The 18,532-nt window shown below is 45.3% G+C and overlaps 1 protein-coding gene and 1 pseudogene across 1 annotated transcript; both read left to right on the top strand.

The window, feature by feature from the left end:
* The first annotated feature begins 3,143 nt into the window (after positions 1-3,143).
* Positions 3,144-3,346, top strand: LOC147001405 (small nucleolar RNA U3; annotated as a pseudogene).
* A 2,521-nt stretch (positions 3,347-5,867) lies between these two features.
* Positions 5,868-17,919, top strand: Snf8 (SNF8 subunit of ESCRT-II). Its single transcript, XM_021176593.3, has 8 exons — positions 5,868-6,015; positions 6,267-6,317; positions 10,290-10,428; positions 12,258-12,362; positions 13,936-14,008; positions 15,866-16,007; positions 16,792-16,866; positions 17,701-17,919. Exons 1-8 carry the CDS (start codon positions 5,962-5,964, stop codon positions 17,836-17,838), a joined length of 777 nt encoding a protein of 258 aa, XP_021032252.1. The 5' UTR covers positions 5,868-5,961; the 3' UTR covers positions 17,839-17,919.
* The last annotated feature ends 613 nt before the right edge of the window (positions 17,920-18,532 follow it).

The following is an 18,532-nucleotide window of genomic DNA, read 5'->3' as shown; positions in this document are numbered from 1 at the left end:
GAGCCCTTATTTGTTCATATGGTTCTGCTCTATAACCACTGTTTGTCCCAGTGGCCATCAGCTAGGTTCTGCTCCAGAGTGAGGGTCGAAATACTGTGGAGAGACCCGTGTACCCCATGGTGAAGAAGATCTCCACTCAAAACACAGAAGCCCAAGCTCACTCAGACTTCCTGGGAGCTGGGGAGGGGTGGAGGGAGCGAATCTGGGTGCTTTCCAGAAGGTAAAGAGGGAGAAGAGAGCTCATGGGTAGCATGCTCACAGGGCCGGACATGGTGGGGCACACCCTTAATCCCAGCACTTGGAGGCAGAGGCAGGCAGATTCCTGTGATTTAAGCTCAGCTAGGTCTACAGAGTGAGTTCCAAGACATCAAGAGAAAATAGGAAAACCTTGTCTTAAAAGAAAAACAAAAAAGTGGACAAAGGCTGGAGAGATGGCTCAGTGCTTAAGCCCTCGCTGTTCTTCCAGAGGACCTGGGTTCCGTTCCCAGCACCCATTTGATGGCTAACTGCCGTCCACAGCTCCAGTTCCAGAGGATTCTCTTTGGACCTCTATAGGCATTGTATACACACTGTACACATGCATTCAAGTGGACAAAACACACAAACACAGAAAATAAAAGGAAATAAGTCTTTTAAAAATTAGAGTAGATATCAACCTGTGATCTGTACTTATAGGCATGTGCACACACACACATGTACAGACACATGTGTATACATGCATATGATGTACACATACAGATACAGATACACAGCCAGCCAGCCAGCCAGCCAGAGAACATGATCAAACCAGTTCAGAGGACAAATTCCTGTCAGAAGGTGGGGGTGCTGTCTTGGTACTTTTGTGAAGGATTTTGACAACTAGTCAATCACCGAAAAAGGTCATTTGCAGATAGGAGTGGTTTGTCTATGCCTGGACAGCAGGATAAACTTGCTGAGCTGACTCCAAGTAGGTAACTCCCTCCCTCTTTTTTCTTGCCTCCCCCTCTTCCAGGTCTCAGTGACTGACCTAGCCCAGAGCAGGACTGGACTCTGACCTTAGCTTGCTTGGCTCCTGCTTCCGCTCTGGTCCAAAGTCTCTGAGAGAACCAAACCAATAAAGCCTTAAGCTGAAGTAAACCTTGGTGTCCATGGTGAAAACTCATTCAAATGTCAGCTGAGCACTCGCAGGGCATAGCCATGTGTATCTTGGGTGTGTCCATGCCTCCCAAGGAAAAGGGACACATCAACTTATGCCTCTATGCCTCCTACAATCATACTAGAAACGACATAGACAAGAGGGATTCTGACTAACTCACTGTATATAACAATGAAGCACACAGACACAATGGCAGCCCTGAATGCTAACAAAGTCACCAGCCTGTAATAACAGTGCTGAGGATGGGGAGGCAGGAGGATCAGGAGTTCAAGGACAGACTTGGCTACATGAAACTGTCCTCATGTCTCAAAAGCAAGCAAATAAACACAATAGGAGAAGGTTCTTCGACTACATGGGCCTTTCAAGTTGCTGGAACAACTTGTGCCAGCAAGCCTTGATCTTTAAACACAGACGAACACACTACTAATCACAGCACGCCGAGTCACATGGAGAAAGACAGAAAAGTGTTTTCTAGATGGAATGGAGTAAGAACAGGTCACTTAAGCTGAGACTGGGAGGACAAAACTGTAAATAAGTGGGCTGGAGAGCCCTCTCAGTGGTAAGAGTGAGAGGACCAGAGTTCAGTCCCAGAACCCTCATCCAGTGCCTCACAATGGCCTGTAACTCTTGCTCCAGAAGACACAACATCCATTCCTGGCCAAAGAGGGCACACACACAAACTTGTACACACACACACACACACATACCCATACATTTTACATCAATTAGAAAGCTATGTGTGCTGGGTGTGGTGGCGCACGCCTTTAATCCCAGCACTCGGGAGGCAGAGGCAGGCAGATTTCTGAGTTTGAGGCCAGCCTGCTCTACATAGTGAGTTCCAGGACAGCCAGGGCTATACAGAGACCCTTGTTCACGAAAACAAAACAAAACAAAACAAAACAAAAAACAAAAACAAAAAAACAAAACAAAACAAAAAACAACAAAAAAAGAAAGCTATGTTGGGCTGGAGAGATGGCTTGGTTTAGGAACACTGGCTGCTCTTCCAGAGGTCCTGAGTTCTACTCCCAGCAACCACATGGTGGCTCACAACCAAAGCCAAACCATCTATAATGGAATCTGATGCCCTCTTCTGGTGTATCTGGAGGCAGGTATAGTGTGTGTGTGTGTGCACACAACACACAACCAAAACTATGTCAATAAACAAGAAGATGAGCAATGGGAAGTACATCATGAGAGTGAGTGAGGAGGCAGAACCAAAGCTTCAAAGGATGGTAGGGTTAGATGAGGCTAGAAGATTGCTGAGAGTTTGAGCAAGCTGGACTATAAAGTTGGAGTTAGGATGATGTAGTGGAACTTGTCTCCAAATAAAACAAAATAAAATAAAGATGAAGGGCATGGCAGCCCACATCTTTAATCCCAGCACTCTGGAGCCAGAGGCAGGTGGATCTCTTTGAATCTGAAAGTCAGCCTGATTCATGATAGTGAGTTCAAGGCAAGCAAGGGCTACACAGTTAGACTTTGTCTAAAAAGAAAGGAAGGAAGGAAGAAACCTGGAGTGATGCATGGCTTTTCTTTTTAATTAATTAATTAATTTTTTGAGACGGGTTTTTTGTGTGTATCTCTGGCTGTCCCAGGACTTGCTTTGTAGACCAGGCTGGCCTTGAACCACAGAGATCTGCCACCTGCCTGTCTCTGCCTCCCAAGAGCTGGGAGTAAAGGCGTGGGCCACTACTGCCTGGCATGGTGCATGCCTTTAAACCCAGCACCAGAGGCAAGTGGATCTTTGAGTTCAAAGCCAGCCTAGTCTATAAACCGTGTTCCAGGACGACAGAGAAACTCTGTCTTTAAAAAACAACAAAAGGAGTAGCCAGGCATGGTGGCGCACGCTTTTAATCCCAGCACTCGGGAGGCAGAGGCAGGCGGATTTCTGAGTTCGAGGCCAGCCTGGTCTACAAAGTGAGTGCCAGGACAGCCAGGGCTACACAGAGAAACCCTGTCTCGAAAAACCAAAAAAAAAAAAAAAAAAAAAAAAAAAACCAACAAAAGGAAGACTATACTTTCAGGGATCATTTCTATAGTTCGTTACTAGAGAAGTTTCTCTGACTGTGTAGAGCACCTGAAACTACGAGGACGAGACTTAGCGTCCCCTCCTGAGCATGAAGCCGGCTCTAGGTGCTGCTTGGTTGCAGCTGCCTCTTGCCATTGATGATCGTTCTTCTCTCCTTCGGGAGGGAACGCAGTCTGAGTGGACTTGGTTTATAAAAAACGAAAAAGAAAACAAAAAACCAAAAGGGCTAGAGAGACAGCTCAGCGGTTAACAGCACTGGCCGTTCTTCTGAAGGTCCTGAGTTCAATTCCTAGTAACCACATGGTGGCTCACACCCATCTGTAATTGGACCTAAGGCCCTCTTCTGGTGTGTCTGAAGACAGTGATGGTGACAGTTTACTCATATATACATAAATTGAATAAATCTTTTTAAAAAATCCTTCCAGTAGAATTGCTGGATCACATGGCAAATATAGTTAAACAACAACAAAAGGAAATTTGAAATAAAATTTATATTATATATCTTATATCATGGACAAGACACTTTACAACTGTTTATATATCTGGTCCCAAGGGATCTGATGCCCTCTTCTGGCATCTAAGAGTATTGAATACAAGTGATGTATATTCACACTGACAAAACATACATAAAAATACAATTTAAAAACATTTACGCCGGGCGTGGTGGCGCACGCCTTTAATCCCAGCACTCGGGAGGCAGAGGCAGGCGGATTTCTGAGTTCGAGGCCAGCCTGGTCTACAGAGTGAGTTCCAGGACAGCCAGGGCTATACAGAGAAACCCTATCTCGAAAAACCAAAAAAAAAAAAAAAAAAAAAAATTTACAATTTTTTTTAGACTTCTGTTTCGTTTTTCTTTTCTTTTCTTTCTTTCTTTTTTTTTTTTTTCTTTCCTGAGACAGGGTTTCTCTTGAGTGCTGGGATTAAAGGCGTGTGCCACCACCACCCAGCTTCTTCTTCTTTTTTTTTTTTTCTTGTTTTTTTCGAAACAGGGTTTCTCTGTGTAGCCCTGGCTGTCCTGGAACTTACTCTGTAGAACAAGCTGGCCTCAAACTCAGAAATCAGCCTGCCTCTGCCTTCCAAGTGCTGAGATTAAAGGCATGTGCCATCACTGCCCGGCATAAATAAATCTAAAAAAAAAAAAAAAGCAAAGGAAAAGTTTGGATTTACATTTGTGGCATCTTGAATATCTGATGAGAGTGTCAAAGACTCAAACAGAGTTACATGTTTTCCTCCCTTCATTTGTGTAATGTTTTTCCTCCTAGCCAGCCACTGTAAAAGACTGTCTATAAACATCGTTTTTATTTTTTTTTATTTTAAATTTTTAATATTTTTATTACATATTTTCCTCAATTACATTTCCAATGCTATCCCAAAAGTCCCCCATAGCGCCCCCCACTTCCCTACCCACCCATTCCCATTCTTTTGGCCCTGGCATTCCCCTATATTGGGGCATATAAAGTTTGCAAGTCCAATGGGCCTCTCTTTCCATTGATGGCCGACTAGGCCATCTTTCGATACATATGCAGCTAGAGACAAGAGCTCCGGGGTTCTGGTTAGTACATCATGTTGTTCCAACAATAGGGTTGCAGATCCCTTTAGCTCCTTGGGTACTTTCTCTAGCTTCTCCATTGGGAGCCCTGTGATACATCCAATAGCTGACTGTGAACATCCACTCCTGTGTTTGCTAGGCCCCGGCATCGTCTCTATAAACATCGTTTTTAATCGTAACGATTGTATTTAAAACCTCACCACTAGCTCTTACTAGGCACAACACTGCCTGTGTTAGGTAGAAATTTAGAAGTTCATGCAGTAAGCCTGTCTGTTAGATGGACAGAACCCTGACTTGATCAAACTTACCTATTGAATTCTTCTGCAGAAATTCTTGAGTTGGGTTAAGATTTTACAGCTAAGGGCCAGGCATGGTGGCTCAAGATCATGAAGATCTCTGAATTCAAGGCCAGTGTGGTCTACAGAGCAAGTGAATTCTAGGACTGCCAAGGCTACATTGAGAAACTCTGTCTCCCCCTAACCCGCCCCCCCCCCCAAAAAAAAAAACACCAAATTTGAGTCAGACTGTCTGACTCATAGCTAGTCCTATTTCATGACGTTAAGTAATTTAAGGCAGATTCCCGAATCCCTTGTGAAATACAATACCAACTCACGAACTTAAGGGTTTTGAACAAGTATAGAACAAGGCAAGTTGTGCAGTGCGTGGCACAAAACTATCAGCTGCTGCCGCCTTTTTTTTTTTTTTTTTTTTTTTTTTTTTGTTAATCTAAGGTTTAGTTTTATTCTCGGTTTTTGCTCAAGGTGGCACCCATGAGCGTGGTTGCTCATGCATTTAATCCCAACATTTGGAGGTAAAGGCAGGAGAACTCTGTGAATTCGAAGTGAGCTTGGCTTACATAGTTCCAGACCAACCATGGTTATGGAGAAACCCTGGCTGAAAAAAAAAATGGCACCTTCCATGGCCAACACAGCTCTTGGTCATGTCCCAGAAGCATCTGTCGCTCTCCAGGCGCCCACTTTGGTAGGATGCATGGGGAATTACAATAGGACAAGGGGTTCGCGCTTCCGACGTCATCTGGCCTTCGTGGAAATTGGCCCCCAGCTAAGGCGGTGACTGGGGCCCTTGCAAGAAACTCCTCGACTCCGCCGCAGGAAGTGAATATCGACACTTCCGGCGCGCTCAGATGACGCACGGCACCCGGCTTCCGTGTTGGGAGCTGGCGACAGAACCTGGGACGCGGAGAGCTGGGGTCCGGGCTGCGGGGTGGCCCGCGGGCCCGGGGTGGGGATGCACCGGCGCGGGGTGGGAGCTGGCGCCATTGCCAAGAAGAAACTCGCCGAGGTGAGCGCGAAGGAAGCCGGGATGGAGCCTGCTCTGCCCTCGAGACACTGAATTCTCCCGGAATGGAGTTCTAGTCCCCTAAATCTGTAGAAGACAGGTTTCTCCGGAGCCCAGGGAGGAGTGATTGGAGTGTCAGGAGGCCGGTGGTTAAGTCACTGCATAAGACAGATCTTTAATACTAAGGCAGTGGCAGCGCAATGGGAGTCTTGGCGATCACTGTCTCAACTCATGCGGGTCTTTTTGTCTGACAGGCCAAGTATAAGGAGCGAGGGACTGTCTTGGCTGAGGACCAGCTGGCCCAGGTGAGTGACTGAAAGGCCCCAGATAGGAAGGGAGATGGACCAGGGCTGGCCAATATACCTTTGGTATAGATCGTCTCCACTGAACTAAAAATAGGATGTCAGGCAAATCCAGATTTAGGCAGAATGGCTAGTAATACTAGCTAAGATTTTTGACTGATTAGACTTGTGCATTTCCCCTTTTTATTTTATTTGGTTATTGTCTTTTTTGTTTTGTTTTTTTTTGTTGTTGTTTGTTTGTTTCTTTTTTGATTTATTTATTATATGTAAGTACACTGTAGCTGTCTACAGACACACCAGAAGAGGGAGTCAGATCTCGGTACGGATGGTTGTGAGCCACCATGTCGTTGCTGGGATTTGAACTCAGGACCTTCAGAAGAGCAGTCGGGTGCTCTTACCTGCTGAGCCATCTCACCAGCCCGTTTTTTTTTTTTTTAAAAGATGGTGTCTCACTTTGCTGCCAAGGCTGGGCTCCCAGCCTGTCCAGCCTCAGTCTGATCAGTAGCAAATGCCACCCCTCCCAACCTTATGGTCATGTTCAATCCTCATTACAATTCCATGTCAACCTAGATTTTAAAAATTCATCCAGTGATCTGGGAATGTACCTCAGCCATAGAGTGTTTGCCTGACATGCACAAGTGCTGGAAGCCGTGCTCAACATAGCAAAAATTTAAACTTTCTTTAAAAACCAGAATGATAATTTTTCCTCAGAGTACTAACATTTCGCCAGGCAGAGGTGGCACACGCCTTTAATCCCAGGACTCAGGAAGGCAGGGACAGATGGAACTCTGAGTTGGAGGTCAGCCTGGTCTACAGAGAAAATTTTGTAGCCAGGATAGCCATGGCTACAAAGAGTCACCGTCCTGTCTTGAAATACAAAACAAAAAGAAATGCTGATATCTATTTATTTATTTATTTTTTTGGTTTTGGTTTTGGACTCTCTGGAAGAGCAGTCAGTGCTCTTAACCGCTGAGCCATCTCTCCAGCCCGCTGATATTTATTTACTAATAACATTGCAGTTGCATTAGGAAAGCATAAGCAAATGGGATTCACCGGCATGTCCAAAGAAGTTGAGACAAAAAGTAAAATCATTAATATTATGAGAGATACTTTGAAATGATAATCTTTAGGCACAATGATTAATAGTAAGAATGGTGGTGTTCAAGGTTGAACAGTCTGCTGGACGAAAGCCTTTTTTTTTTTTTTTTTTTTAATTTTGCTTTATTTGTTTTGTTGAGACAGGGTCTATGGACTCCTGGCAGCCCTGGAACTCACAATGTAGACCAGGTTGGCCTGGAACTCACAGAGATCCTCCTGCCTCTGCCTACCAAATGCTAGGATAAAGCCATTTGGCACCATGCCCGGCCTCTTTCTTTTCTTGTTTTTCCAGAGGCTCTTACTGCCTATCATTTGGTGTGGGACTAGCAGAGTTGAACAGGGTGGCCTTTCAATAGGCCATTCACTTGCCTCTGCCTCTGCCTCCCTGTGGTGGGATGAAAGGACTGTACCACCATGAGTGCATCCTTTATTACGGTGCTTTGTAGCAAACTCAGGGCCTGGCACATGCAGTGGACGTGTTCCATCCCCAAACTGTACCCCAACTTACGGCTTTTATTTCATGTATCTCACAATGATGAAAACGTGCCTGACTTGTGGCACCTGTCACTCTCAGCACCTGGGGACATGCGGGAGGGCAGATGAATGATGGGTTCAGGTCCCTTCTCTAACCTCATCCTTTGTGTATGGACTCTGAATGCACTTGGGTATTGTGATTGGTGAGGAAGAGGAGGGGCTTTGGCTTGAAATGCGCTTCAAGACAGGGTATCTCTGTGTAGCCCTGGCTGTCCTGGAGCTCACTCTGTAGACCAGGCTGGCCTTGAACTCTGAAATCTGCCTGACTCTGCCTCCCAAGTGCTGGGATTAAAGGCGTGCGCCACCACTGCCTGGCTGAAATGGGCTCTTGATCTGAGGAAAAATAGACAGGATGTCATTGTAATTATTTATTTTATTATTGTAATTGTTTTGTTTATATGTTTGTCAGTATGCTTGTGCACACCTGTATGCAGGAGCCTGCAGAGGCCAAAAGAGTGTCAGCTCCACTGCAGCGAGCAGTAGGTCATGGTAAAGCACCTAGTGTGCATGATTGCTGAGCAGCAGACCTTGCTCCTCTCAGGGGCAGCAGTGCCAACCACTTAGTATCTCTTTAGTCCTTCCTTCATCTTATCATTCTTATCATAGAGCGGGTTGTGTGGCCTTGAACTTGGATCCTCCCACTGCAACCTCCCAAGCCCTTAACCACATTTTCCATCTAGATTATGCTTTTAATTACTTTGTGTTTTGAGACAGGGTTTCTCTATGTACAGCAGAACAGCCTTGAACTCAGAAATCTGCCTGCCTCTATCTCCCAAATGCTGGGATTAAAAGCATGCACCAACATCCCTGGCTCCTGATTATGCTTTAAGAAGCACTTACTTGGGCACTGCAGAGACGGTTTATCAGTTAAGACTGCATACTACTCTTGCAGAGGACCTAGCCTTGATTCCCAGCACCCACATGGAACCTCACAAATGCTTATAATTCCAGTTCCAGGGCATGCAAAACCTTATGATCCCCTCAGGCTCCTGTACACATGTGATGCATATACATATACTCAAACATGCACAGCTAAGATAAATATTAAAGGATAAATGAGGCCAGGCAGTGGTGGCTCATGTCTTTAATCCCAGCACTCAATAAAACCAGAAGGAAGAAGCTCCTGTTCCCAGGGAAAACAGCACTCCAGCCTTAACTGAGTACACTCATTAAGAGTGCATAGAGATTTTGGGTGATTTTATGTGGCAAAGGAAGAGATGCTGGGTCAGAAGTGATTACTCTTGGTGACCTAAAAGTTTTTTGTTAATTAGAGAAAAAGGAAGGTAATAGAAATAATTCTCTTCTCCTGATCTTTTTTTTTGCTTTTGTTTTTGTTTTTTGTTTGTTTGTTTTCCGAGACAGGGTTTCTCTGTGTAGCCCCGGCTGTCCTGGAACTCACTTTGTAGACCAGGCTGGCCTCGAACTCAGAAATCCACCTGCCTCCGCCTCCCAAGTGCTGGGATTAAATGTGTGCGCCACCACTGCCTGGCTCTTCTCTTCTCTTATTTTCATTTTCTTTTTCTTTTATTGAGACAGGGCTTTACAGTGTTGCTCTGTCTGTCCTGGAACTCACTCTGTAAATCAGCCTGGCCTCAAAATCAGAGACCCACCTGCCTCTGCCTCCCAAGTGCTGGCATGTGTGCCTCCACTGCCTGGGTATTCTTCCATTTTTAAAGACAAAATAGATTGTTGTACCTTTAGATTAATGAATTTTTCCAGAAAGAAGAGAAAAAGCACATTTGTTGTGCATATTGATGATCAGAACTGGGACAAGTGAAGACAAACACAGAGGAGCCAATATCATCTCCTCTCTGCCTGCAGCAAGACTTTTGGGAGTATAGATAAGAGCATAGATGGGAGGCAGAGCACAAAGCTGAGAATCCTTGCCAATGCCTGTAATCTCAGCACCTGGGAAGTACAGGCTGGAGGATCAGGAGTTCAAGGTCATCTCCCACTTTATTATAGTGAGTTCAAGCCAGACAGGACTCCATGAACCCATATCAAAATAAGAACAAAGACACAAAGAAAACACAGAATAAATAGGGTAGTGGTAGATCAGAAGGACATTGGTTGTTTTGTTGTTGGTACATTTCTTTGTCTGGGCTCCTGCCATAATAGATGTGAGAAGACAATTTACAGGAGTTGGTTCTGTCCTTGTACCTTGTGTGGCCCAGGGATCCAACTCAGGTTGTTAAGCTTGATAGCAAGTGCCTTTACCCCTGAGCCATCTTGCCAGCCAGAGATTGGTTATTTTGGATTCTTCTCTGCCACCAGGCTGGGGTCCTATATTTAGCCTCTGATGGTACTTGGGTTGCTCTAATCTCCCCTTGTCTTTCTTAACAGATGTCAAAACAGCTGGACATGTTCAAGACCAACCTAGAAGAATTTGCCAGCAAGCATAAGCAAGAGATCCGGAAGAATCCTGAGTTCCGAGTCCAGTTCCAAGACATGTGTGCAACCATTGGGGTGGATCCCCTGGCCTGTAAGGAGTTGCCTGTGGGGAGTAGACTCGTAGAGCAGCTCACCTGTTACATCTCTTCTGTGGGGCATCTCTAGATGGGCCTTCTAGGAAATATGGAGAATACATGTTTAGGGAACATCTATGAGGATTGTGTATGCCCTTCTGAGGTGGAAGGTGGAGAGCCTGGAATGCTGGCTGTAGTCTCTGGGCACCATCTTTCCTTGAACAATCTTTAGTACATTTTTCTTTTTTCATGACTTTCCTCTTATTAGAAAAAGAAATGCATTTTAAAGATTTATTTTTAGGGGGCTGGAGAGATGGCTCAGTGGTTAAGAGCACTGACTCCTCTTCCAGAGGTTCTGAGTTCAAATCCTAGCAACCACATGGTGGCTCACAACCATCTGTAATGAGATCTGACGCCCTCTTCTGGTGGTCTGAAGACAGCTACAGTGTACTTACAAATAAAAAATAGCTGGGCGTGGTGGCACACGCCTTTAATTCCAGCACTTGGGAGGCAGAGGCGGGCAGATTTCTGAGTTCGAGGCCAGCCTGTTTTACAGAGTGAGTTCCAGGACAGCCAGGGTTACACAGAGAAACCCTGTCTCAAAAAACCAAAAAAAGGGCTGGTGAGATGGCTCAGTGGGTAAGAGCACCCAACTGCTCTTCCGAAGGTCCGGAGTTCAAATCCCAGCAACCACATGGTGGCTCACAACCATCTGTAACGAGATCTGACTCCCTCTTCTGGAGTGTCTGAAGACAGCTACAGTGTACTTACATATAATAAATAAATAAATCTTTAAAAAAAAAAAACTAAACCAAAACAAAACAAAAAACCCAACCAAATAAAAAAATAAATCTTTGGGCTGGAGAAGGAAAATATATTTATTTTTACATTTTTAAAGTATGTTTGGGGGTGCAGCATAATATGTACCTCTGAGGTACAGTGAACTGGAGTTATAGTCTCTTGTAAGCTGCCTCCTTGGGTGCTGTATATGGAACTTGGGCCTCAGAGCAAGGAAAAGCCTGGTAAAGAGAAGAATTCTTTTTTTGGCAGGGTCTTACTACATAGACTAGGCTGGCCTCCAACTCAGAGATCTTCTAACCCCTCTGCCTCTCTGTTTCTGGGATTTAAGGTGTGTGTTATCACCTTAAATTTTGTTTTTGTTTTTGTTTTTTTTTTTGGTTTTTCGAGACAGGGTTTCTCTGTATATCCCTGGCTGTCCTGTAACTCACTTTGTAGGCCAGGCTGGCCTCGAACTCAGAAATCCACCTGCCTCTGCCTCTGAGTGCTGGGATTAAAGGCTTGCGGCACCACGCCCGGCTCACCCCTGGCTTTTAAAAATGTTTTATTTATGTGTATGGGTGTTTCGTCTGCCTGTGTATTGTGTTTGTGCCTGAGCTCAAGGAGGGCTTTAGATCCCCTGGTACTGGAGTTACAGACAGCTGTGAACCATCCATCACTTTACCAGCTGAGTTATTCTGCAGCCCCACTCACCCCCACTTGGAGACAGGAGCTTGTATATCCCAAGCTGGTTTCAGACTTGCTATGTAGTGAGGATGGCTTTGAACCTGCTTCCCTTGCTTCCTCCTCGCTCAGAATGCTGGGATTGCTGGTGTGCGTTCTGCATGCATGTGCCTCGCTCAGAGCTCTTCAGTAGTAAGCTGGCAGCACTTAGGATCAGGAAGGTTTGAGTCTGAGTCTTACTTCTGGGAACAGGGGCCTGGGGGAAGAGCCAGGGCCTGACTTCTACAGAGAGACTTCCCACTGCATAGATGCTTCAGTCCAGCACTGAGAGGAGAGAGGCGATGAAAATGAATGAATAATACAGCGTTTATTTTTCTGTTTTTAGCTGGAAAAGGGTTTTGGTCTGAGATGCTGGGCGTTGGGGACTTCTATTATGAACTGGGTGTCCAGATTATTGAAGTGTGCCTGGCCCTAAAACATCGGAATGGAGGTAAGGGTGGTTGGGACTTGTGAACTGGGCTTTGGACTTAATTTTCTGATTGTCTTCTCTAAAATTCTGTAGTCTGCAGGCCTGTAAGGTCTTGAGACATACCTTAACTCTTTCATGTTGAATCTATGGCCGATCTCTACAGCCATGGTGAAAGGTAGGACGGTGGCCTAGTATACACTGGTCTGCATTACAAAGTTCTCATTTTAACCTTTCTGAAGTATGGTGGGGCCAGCCCAGCCTTTGAGTTCTGAGGTTCGTGATTTTAAAATTTGGTCATCTGGGGCCAGTGAGGGGACTCCGCATGTACAGGTGTTTGCTGGGCAAGCCTGACTGCATGAATTCAGTTCCTGCTACCAAAGAAAGATGGAGGGAGACAACTGACTCTGCACACTTGTTTCCTGAGCTCCATATGCATTTATTTTTATTTTTTTATTTTTTTGGTTGGTTTTTCGAGACAGGGTTTCTCTGTGTAGCCCTGGCTGTCCTGGAACTCAGTTTGTAGACCAGGCTGGCTTCGAGCTCAGAAATGCGCCTGCCTCTGCCTCCCAAGTGTTGGGATTAAAGGTGTGCGCCACCACGCCTGGCACACATACTGTTTATTAATAAACACACAGTAATGGTAAATAAAACTTTTAAAAATTAAAAAATATCTTGCTGTATGGTAAGGGACACAGCTATAATTTCATTACAGAAAACTCAGGCAGAAGCCGAATGAGGTGGCGCGTGCCTTTAATCCCAGCACTCGGGAGTCAGAGGCAGGCGGATTTCTGAGTTCGAGGCCAGCCTGGTCTACAAAGTGAGTTCCAGGACAGCCCCAGGGCTATACAGAGAAACCCTGTCTCAACCCTCCCCCTTCCCCCCTAAAAACAGGCAGAATCATGAATTGGAGACCAGTCTGGGCTATATAGTAAGGTGAGGCTACCTGGTTACTTAGTGACCCTATATCCCAATAAAATAAAGTAAAACAGAACCATGTATGGTTCTGTGTTTTCCCAAGCACCCTGGAGGCAGAGGTAGGCAGGTTTCTGTGAATTCCAGGTGAACCAGAGTCATATAACAGGAGACCCTGTCTTTCAACAAAAAGTTCACAGTCAGTCTGAATACACATTTCTGAGTTCAAGGCCAGCCTGGTCTACAAAGTGAGTTCCAGGACAGCCAGGGCTACACAGAGAAACCCTGTCTCAAAAAAACATAAACCAAAAAATAAAAAAAGAAACCTGACAATCAAATTGGCCATCCGGTAGGCCATCTTTTTTGTTGTTGTTCTGAGGCAAGGTCTGGCTCTGTAGCCCAGTATGGCCTGGAACTCGTGTCTGCCTCAGTCTCCTGAGCGCAGGGACTCCAGGCAGGGTGAGCCACCATGCTCATGATCGTGCCTTTGCTTTCCGGCTTTCCTGGGTCTCTGCTGTTGAAAGTCTTAGCAAGGCGTCAGAGTTCATTTCTCATGGTCTGACCTGTTATTTTAGGAGAGATTGAGGGACATTTGTTCCTTGTAGAGGAGGTTGTCCATATATTTCAAGCAGTTGTAGCCATCTAGGTAATTTTTCATTTTCTTTTTGTCCCTCTCCAACAGGTCTGATAACTCTGGAGGAGCTACATCAGCAGGTGTTAAAAGGAAGGGGCAAGTTTGCTCAGGATGTCAGCCAGTATGTCCTGCTTCCAACCCTTTGAAGTGTTAAGGAATTTTTTTTTTTTTTAAGAGTATCTCAGCAGAAAGTGGTGGCACATGACTTTAATCCCAGTGTTGGGAAGCAGAGGCAGGCTGAGGCAGTTTAGAGCCAGAGCAAGTTGGAGGACAGCTAACGTTATACAAAGAAACCTTGTGTTGGAAAATAAAACAAACAAACACCCCAAAACAGGATCTCTGTGTGTTAGCCCAGGCTGGCCTATGGAGCTTAGAGGGGCCTTGAATGGATATCCCACCCACCTATAATTCTTTTCTTAAAATGTTCTGTGCAGGCCCACAGAGGCTGTCAGAAGCCTTTGGATCCTCTTGAGCTGGAGGTTCCGTTGTGAGCTGCTTTGTGGGTGCTACAAGTCAAATCTTGGTCCTTCTGAAAGAGTGGCTAGTGCTCTTAACCACTGAGACATCTCTCTCCAGCCTCACCACCGCTTAGGATTACAGGCATGCACAGCACTTGGCTAGAAAGAACATGTTAAAAATCATATAGCAGAGCGCTCCTCCTTCCTAGTCCTCCAGTGTCTAGGCCAGCTTTAGAACCATTGTTTTGTTTTGTTTTTTTTTTGAGATCCCATCTTTTTTTAAAAATTTTATGTATAGGAGTACACTGTAGCTGTCTTCAGACACACCAAAAGAGGGCATCAGATCCCATTACAGATGATTGTGAGCCACCATGTGGTTGCTGGGAATTGAACTCAGGACCTCTGGAAGAGCAGTTAGTTATCTTTACTGCTGAGCCATCTCTCCAGCCCTAGAACCATTCTTTTTTTTTTTTTAAAGATTTATTTATTTATTATATGTAAGTACACTGTAGCTGTCTTCGGACACTCCAGAAGAGGGCGCCAGATCTTGTTACGGATGGTTGTGAGCCACCATGTGGTTGCTGGGATTTGAACTCTGTACCTTCGGAAGAGCAGTCGGGTGCTCCTACCCACTGAGCCATCTCACCAGCCCCCTAGAACCATTCTTAATCTGTATGATAAAATTACATTCTTTTTTTTTGTTGGTATTGTGGATTGAACCTAGGTTCTTATAGTATGAACTACATCCCTGGCCCTATAAAAACAATCCTGTTTTTGAGGCAAGGATCTCACTATGTAGCCTAGAACCCACTCTGTAGGCCAGGCTGGTCTCGAACTCACAGAACTCCACCTGCCTCTGCCTTAGCAGTATTGAGATTAAAGGTGTGTGCCACCACATCTGGTGTATGTTAATTTTTTTTAACGTGCTGAGATTATTTATTTGGTGTCAAGGATACTAGAGCAGGCATCTAAAAATTGGGGACCAAGGTGAGGGTCAGGTGACAGGGCATAAGTTGACCTAGTTGACCTGACTGTGCAAATCCAAGTTGAGAAAAAATAAGTAAGTGTTCCCAGAGACCACACTCAATTGATGTACTGAGACCAGGAATATTAAAAAGCAAGCAAAGCAGTGGTAGGCGGTGGCCAGCCTTGCTCTTTGCACACCAAGTTTTCAGAAGAGTGGAGCCAGCGTATTCAAACAGACTTGAGTCATCTCCTGTAGGGTACCAGAAGAGCATTCACACTACAGGTGTCATTTCCCTGGCAAGGGCTGTGAACCTTGAGTGTGCTGGCTCTTTGTGAGCTCCATGTTTGTGGGTTTTTTTCTCTTCATGAGTTGCCAACTACAATCAGAAAATGGCAGTAATCAGATGTTGCTCTTATAAAAATGAACAAGCACTCTCTAGTTTGCTGTAATCCACACTACAGCCTGTTGGCTTCTCGGTTTCTGTTCTGCTTACTGTATCTGAGAGTCAGGCCTGACTTGCCAAGGGTCTTTAAGCTGCTCTTACTCACTTCAGAGACGACCTGATCAGGGCCATCAAGAAGCTGAAAGCCCTGGGCACTGGATTCGGCATCATCCCTGTGGGAGGCACTTACCTCATTCAGTCTGTTCCAGCTGAGCTCAATATGGATCACACTGTTGTGCTGCAGCTGGCCGAGGTACGGTGTGTTTTTGAGAGTGCTGAGGGGTAGCCCGGGCCACAGTCCACAGTCAGGAGCGGTTTCCACTTGTCCATTGCCTGGGCCTTGTGCAAAGACTGTCTTATGGATGAACTACTCTGGCCTGTGCTCATTCAGCACATTTATTAAGCAATTGCACTGCAAAATACCTGTCTAGGCTGTGGGACAGAGAGGCTAATACAGGCCCTGCCTTTGGGGTGCTTACAGTCTAGTCAGGTAGACAGACATGCAGACAACTACATTTCTTGGGGCAGACTGCTCTTATGATGTCTTAAACTAGTTTGTGAGTTCCTCACAAACTTCATCCCCCTGCCTCAGTTACTCAGCATGCCTGAAACATGAACATCCCCATAAACATGACAGAGATGTGTTCATTTTTCTTAATTCTGTAATATAGAACAAAATTAGATAAGCAAGGGGCTTTTCTGTGCTGGAAGATGGGTAGGGTGAGGTGGTACAGCAGCTTCATATTTAAATATTTAGATGAAATTTATGATTATCCCCATTCCTTCCTGGTTGATCATTCTGAATCTGTTGGTGCGCTCTGGAGTTCTCTATGGAGGTGTTCTTTACCCAGTTTTTGAGGATGAACTCGACAGTCTCTCCATCCTGAAAGTCACCTGTTAGGAACTTTGGCATTCTTTCCCTGCATGCTCAGGCTTGTTTAAGGGCATCCTGTCCAGATATGTCCTACTTCTAGGCATGTGCAGGGCTCCAGGCAACACTCTTAACTGAGTTAGTTCCTCTTTATTCCTTCCTCCAGAAAAACGGGTATGTGACTGTCAGTGAAATCAAAACCAGTCTTAAATGGGAGACGGAGCGAGCACGGCAAGTGCTGGTATGTGACCGATGGCCCTGGGGTTCAGAGACAGACTTACTTTATTCCCTCTAGCTTTGTGTCAGGAAGCCCAGCATCTGTCAGTAACAGCGAGAAGGCAGAACTTCCCTAAAGCTGGCCTCTTCCTTGACAATGCACACTTGCTACTGAGGGACCAGTGGTACCCACCAACTTTCCTAAAGACGTAGAACCTGGAGCTCTTGATCAGGGGCCTGACAAATATAGTTTGCACTGAAAATAGTACAGAGCAAAGGGAATTGGTAACCACAAGATAATTATCTATCTGTAATTACAAACTACATATTAAATTATATGGTGGATAATTTTGCATATAAAGACTTATACTAGTGACACACTTGGGTTCAGAAGAGAGCAGAATGAAGGAACACTGTTTCAGTACCTTTTCCTTATCTCAGCATGTCTTTGCACTCCTATCTGTAAAATGAGAGGAAATATGTGCCTAGAATGTGAGGGAAGTCAACAGCTTATCTTAGGAACTGAGTCAGCTGTAGTTTTAGTGCTTCCTATTGCTCCTGCAAAGTATCTGAAAGCCACCCAGAACACTGATCTCCACTTGCTCTGGGGAGTTGGTGAGACAGAGGCAGGGACTTCCACGCTGTGTCAGCATATAGTGTTGGAACCTTGCATTCTCTAACTTCAACTGTACTGCAGCTGAACAAGCCAAACATAATTCCTTCTGGGTGTGTGAACAAATGAAGGCACATGTAGGTTGTCTGAAAACTTCCCGGAAGTTAAAGTAAGTGTGGGGGCTGCTTAGCTCCCCAAATGTAACTACTCTCCCTTGTCTCATATCCGGCCTGTTTCTTCCAACAGGAACACCTGCTGAAGGAAGGACTGGCCTGGCTGGATCTGCAGGCTCCAGGGGAGGCCCACTACTGGCTGCCAGCTCTTTTCACAGATCTCTACTCCCAGGAGATATCAGCTGAGGAGGCCAAAGAAGCCTTCCCTTGACTGAGTGTGGAGGGGTAAACAGCAGCAGGCCAGAAGATGTCCTGTCTGTGAATAAACCTGGACAACTTTGTTTATAAAAAACAGTTCATTCCAAGTTATTTTTTTGTTCCCCCAGTATTTATTTTTAGAAGTGCCTTCACATTTCATCTGTTTTGGAGGAAGCCTCTTTTATCCAGTGACGATAACCTGGGTAACAGGGCTAGCACCAAGCATGTAAAGTGGCTTGCGTAGAATACCTACAGACTCAGGGCTGGGCCAAGATGCAGCTTCTTGTGGCTAGCCTTAATATAGTCACTTAATATAGAAACAAGTCACCACTTCACCAATTCAAGCTCTTCCTCATTTCCTTTCCCCCCAAGCAGACTTCGCTCTCACTGTGACTTGTCTTGCAGTCTTCTGTAGAGACGGAACTATGAAGGAAACTGAAGTCTGGTGTTAGGTAGAGGAAAGCAATCGGTGCACTTCACTGGAAGAGTCCCACTGCAGTTCAACAATTTGTCCAAATTCCTTACTGGCTCCTTACCAGGTCAAGGTGGGGAATCGCTGAGTACCCACCCTGTTCTTCTACATACACTGCCCATTTGTCCTTAGAGCAACTTTCAGTTAAGAAGTTATCTGATTCAAAGGGGAGTGAATGCCAGAGGCAGTGCCAACGCTAGAGTCAGGCTCTACTAGCCCACGTTACCCTATCATT

The sequence above is a fragment of the Mus caroli genome, unplaced genomic scaffold (assembly GCF_978045245.1).
Source record: "Mus caroli unplaced genomic scaffold, Mus_caroli_1 scaffold_13, whole genome shotgun sequence".
Lineage (NCBI taxonomy): Eukaryota > Metazoa > Chordata > Mammalia > Rodentia > Muridae > Mus > Mus caroli.
This window is presented reverse-complemented; position numbering and strand designations above follow the sequence as displayed.